The sequence below is a fragment of the Peromyscus maniculatus genome, chromosome 21, assembly GCF_049852395.1.
Source record: "Peromyscus maniculatus bairdii isolate BWxNUB_F1_BW_parent chromosome 21, HU_Pman_BW_mat_3.1, whole genome shotgun sequence".
Taxonomy (NCBI): Eukaryota; Metazoa; Chordata; class Mammalia; order Rodentia; family Cricetidae; genus Peromyscus; species Peromyscus maniculatus.
In genome coordinates this window covers 3,755,170-3,759,764 of record NC_134872.1, presented here as the reverse complement: position 1 = coordinate 3,759,764, position 4,595 = coordinate 3,755,170, and the positions used below count along the sequence as shown (strand labels likewise).

Below are 4,595 nucleotides of genomic sequence, written 5' to 3'. Positions count from 1 at the left end.
CGTTTCAACCCCTCTTGCAAAGTCTTGGGTTCAGTCCCCAGCACGGGGTAAACCAGGTATGATGGTGCTTGCCTGTAATCCCAGCACTGATCACAAGTTCAAGGTCATCCTCAGATGCATAGTGAGTTCTAGGCCAGCCTGGGGGGTGCATGAGACCCTGTCTCTGCCCCATCCCAAACAATACGACAAAATATGTCCCCCCAAATATTGTTTATTTCTGTAGTTTTCTACTGGGTATTTGCAGGCTGAAGTTGATTCCAAGTGCTGACCTCTGGAAGATGAAACCTAAGGGAGACCCCCTGGAATTTGTAGCCCCAGGTTCCGCGCGATTCGGCCCCGTTATGGCGTTCTGCCGCCAGGCGGCGCTGCTCTGGAGAGCCAGACAGCCACCTGCTGGAGCAGGACCTTCCACCAGGAGGCAAAGGTCTCCAGAGCTGCCCTTCTCGGCCCAGCCGCCTCCGCCCGGCTGGCGCAGAGTCAAGTCTCCAAGAGGTGGCTGGCCCCAAGTCTCTCCTCAGCGACTGGTGATGTCGAACTCTACACTTCTGTGATTGGCTTAGCCGAAATGAGGCAGACAGCAATTGGAGATGCTCTGTGGAAACGTGATGTGGATCTGGAAGGGAGCTGGGCACCCCGGACTCGGTGGTAGCTCGCATTTACTCAGGGTGTGAAGGTATGGACCATGAGCAGAAGCCAGGAGCCGGGCTGCTGCAGCTGCTGCAGTTTCTGTGGCTGCTCCCCCACGCCTGGGCGGTGCCCGAAGGTAAGACACTGGCTCCCCTTCGCGTGCGTCCGTCTGTCTGTCCGTCCGTGAAGATGAGTCTTGGGCTTGATGAGTGCCAGGAGGGGTCTGTGTCAGTGGGAACTTGGGGAGAGGGCTGCTGTTCGCGGGTGGCAAGCACCCCAGGCATTTCACACGCTCTGTCTGTGTGCAGACTTAAGAGCTTAAGAGACCTGTGCAAGTCCACAGCGTGGGAAATGACAGAACGGGGGTTGGAACAAAGTCCGAGTTATTGCCGGGCCAAGTGTGGTGGCGCAGGGCAGTAATCCCAGCACTTAGAAAAGTGAAGGCAGGATGGTCAAGAGCCCAAGGCCAGCCTCAGCTACATAGGCCGGGTCTCAAACCTCTGCACAGTGATTTGCATTCCAGTGAATCAGGAGTCCTGCCCCAGGCTGTCCTCAGCTTGTCTCTTAGTTTGTTCTCAGGGACGGTTGGGGCAGGGTGTAAGTGCAACCGGGAAGGTCCCTTCTCAGTGTGTTTGTTATTCTGGGTGTCCGTTAATAAGGCTCCTTCTGTCTCGGGGATTCCTGTCAGGAGTTTCAAAGCAGACTGTTATTCCGTGTGGCCAGGGGTTCAGGTCCCCCAGGCCTGTCGGTGCACCGTCTGGAGTGTTTAGTCAGGGAAGAGACTGTCAGACAGGCCAGGCGGCACTGCGGTGGCCGGGCAGGTCCAGAGACTGCCTTACTTTACACTTGGGGCTGGGCAGCCTAGACCACGTCATTATGGCTTAGGGAGGCCATGGCCCTTCCCCACATCCCTCAAGGCAGGAGTCACACCACTGGCTTCTGAATTAGATGAAGGTGTCCACCGTGCGAGGGTCCTGGGCTTGGTTCAGGTTCCCTCCGGGGCTGGTGCCTTTGAGCAGGACGCAGGCTGCATCCGTGACTTCCTTCTGAGACTTTTACTTTCTTTTTTGTTAGTTTGATTTTTTTCTGAGACATTCTCATGTGCCCCAGGCTGGCTGTATGTAGCGGAGGCTGATTTTGGACCCCCGATGCCCCGCCCCCTCTACCTCCCAGGTACTGGCATCGCAGATGTGTGCCCCCACGCCTGGCTCTGCTCTTCACAGGTGTAGACAGTTGCTTTTTCATGTGTAAGGAGGAACCTGCAGCAGGTGCAGGAGGGGCGAGGTCATATCTCTACGCACCCCCAAAATAGAGACCTTACTGTTTCCTACCTTAAAGAGAAAGTCCCTGAACTCACGTGTCTTTCCAGCTCCTCCTCCTCCGGTGTGGTGGGATGGCCTGCAGAACCACACCTTCCGGCACACTGTGTTCTGCCAGCTCGGGAATCCCAGCATAGGGCTCTCTGAGTCCTATGACGAGGACCAGCTCTTCACCTACAACTTCTCCCAGGACACCCGAGTACCCCGGCTGCCTGACTTTGCAGGCTGGGCTCAGGAACAGGGAGACGCCTCTGCCATTTCATTTGACAAGGACTTCTGTGAGATGCTGGTCCAGCAAGTGGGTCCGAAGCTTGAAGGGCAAATCCCAGTGTCCAGAGGTCAGGAACAAGGAGTGGAGTTTGGGGGGCTGAAGTCTCACTCCCCCTAACTTCACGTCTTTCATCCTTCACACCTCCTTGTTCTGCTTGCTTTTCTTTTCTGCCTCAACACTTCTCCCCACAAGCTGCAGTGTGTCTGCTGTGTCTGTGTGGGAAGGAGACGGTCAAAGGCACTGGAAATATGCTGAACTTGATGACGTTACGGGGGTCAGTTCACCCCACTGAACGAATGTCCGCATCCTCGATACTGTGCCCGCAAGATGGAGGGGAGAATGGAGGGATCCGGGGATGAGCTTCATGAGAAGCCAGGGTCAGACACCAACCTGGATACACACAGGAAGTCAGCCAGGGTCGGACACCAACCTGGATACACACAGGAAGTCAGCCAGGGTTGGACACCAACCTGGATACACACAGGAAGTCAGCCAGGGTCAGACACCAACCTGGATACACACAGGAAGTCAGCCAGGGTCAGATGTCAATCTGGAGTCTGTCAGAGGGGTCCATGGTGTCCTAGCTTCAGTTCTTGCTGGGAAGTCCCTTCTCAAAGCCCCAGATGTCCTCATCTCTGTCTCGGCTCCATCTGTCCTCTCCTCCATGAGTCCCCAAACAGTGGCGTTGTCTGAATGTTACCCTTCTTTCCCTGGCCCCCCGGCCCCCCAGGTTTGCCTGTGCCTGAGGTGTTCACACTGAAGCCCCTGGAGTTTGGCAAGCCCAACACGCTGGTCTGCTTCATCAGCAACCTCTTCCCGCCGACCTTGACTGTGACCTGGCAGCATCACCTCAACCCCGTGGGGGGAGCCAGCCCCACGTTCATCTCGGCCATCGATGGGCTCACCTTCCAGGCCTTCTCGTATTTAAACTTCACACCGGAACCCTATGACCTTTACTCCTGCCTCGTGACACACGAGATTGACAGCTACACACCCATTGCCCACTGGGGTGAGGCCTTTCCCCCGGAAGTCTGCTCCTTTGTGGGGTGGAAAGGCTCAGGCCCATGGGAGAGGTCCTCTTGTTTTCCTGTCTCACTCTAGCCAGCTTCAGGCTTCTCTGCCTCAGTCTCCCTCGCTGTTCCCGAGTCCCTCTGGGCAGAGTGCCCTCCCCCTCCCCCCAGGCCTCCAGCTGACCTCACTCTTTCTGTTCTAGTACCCCAGAACGCCCTGCCCTCAGAACTCCTAGAGGATCTGCTGTGTGGTATGGCCTTTGGCCTAGGTGTGCTGGGCATCATCATGGGCATTGCCTTCTTCATCTGGTCCCAGAAGCCTTGCTCAGTCGGTGAGTCATTTGGGAGAGTGAGGGGACCAGGTACGAGGGTGCCAGTGTGGGTGTGCCGGGAGTCTCCTCTGGTCTGGGGGGCAAACAGTGATAGACTCTTGGGTGTGGGGCCTGTATGCAGCACGATGGGGCTACATCCTGCTATCTGGGGACCCTGTTACACACAGTTATTGGGGACCACAGAAATAGCTTTGAGTAGGGGGTGAGGTGACCTGGGGACCTGTAAGAAAGATGCTTAGAAGGGCAGAGGGCGGATACAAAGGGACGGGAAAGTGAATGGGACGGAGATGCATGATGTGAAAGACACAAAGAACAAATAAAAAGGAGGAAAACAGATGCTGGGAGGTGACCCGAGAACAAGGACTCAGCTAGGTGTGCTGAGAGGTCGGGGGAGGGGAGAGGGCCTTCCTGGTGACGTTCCTGCACCCTGCTTTCTCCTCAGACTGATTCTCCACCAGAGCTTGGAACAGCACAGCCTTGCCACAACCCAGCCCGCTGGACCTCCTTCTTGTCGGATTTACTCTGGACTCTTGACTCCAGTGGTTTGTCGTTTCCGATTCTGCATTCCTTAACCTGGACACAGCTCCTCAGACAGGGAGGTGGGGAAGTCCCTCTCCCAGCCAAGCTCCTGTCCCCTGATCTCAGCAGAGCTTCTTATCCATCAGCTTGTGTAAAATGCATGAGAGAGGACGGTAGAGTTTCTGTAGTCAATAAAATGGTTGAGGAAATTGCATGTGTTTCTGGTTCCCCCATACTATGTTGCCAGAAGCTTGTTAACGCTCTTTTCCTTGAGGAATACCCGCTCCTTCACCCCTCAGGGCACCTGGGAAAACAGGAGCTCCGGGACAGGAGGCTCTGCCTCTAGCTGCTCTCTGATTGGTCAGATCGGTTCAGTCCAGACATCCTCTTTGAGCTCCTAAAGTGAAGTGGGAGCAGCTGGTGAGGTCAGGAACTCTCAGAGCCACGGTGGGACGCTGTCCCGGCAGATGTGGGAGCTGTCGGCACATGACCGCTGCTGGCAAACCGCCTCACACAC

General features: G+C 56.0%; 1 protein-coding gene across 1 annotated transcript; it reads left to right on the top strand.

Annotated features, from left to right (window-relative positions):
- The first annotated feature begins 574 nt into the window (after window positions 1-574).
- LOC102914107 (class II histocompatibility antigen, M alpha chain) lies at window positions 575-4,292 on the top strand. The gene is made up of 5 exons (XM_006997045.4): window positions 575-763; window positions 1,997-2,284; window positions 2,948-3,226; window positions 3,431-3,559; window positions 4,002-4,292. Exons 1-5 carry the CDS (start codon window positions 676-678, stop codon window positions 4,004-4,006), a joined length of 789 nt encoding a protein of 262 aa, XP_006997107.1. The 5' UTR covers window positions 575-675; the 3' UTR covers window positions 4,007-4,292.
- Window positions 4,293-4,595: the final 303 nt, after the last annotated feature.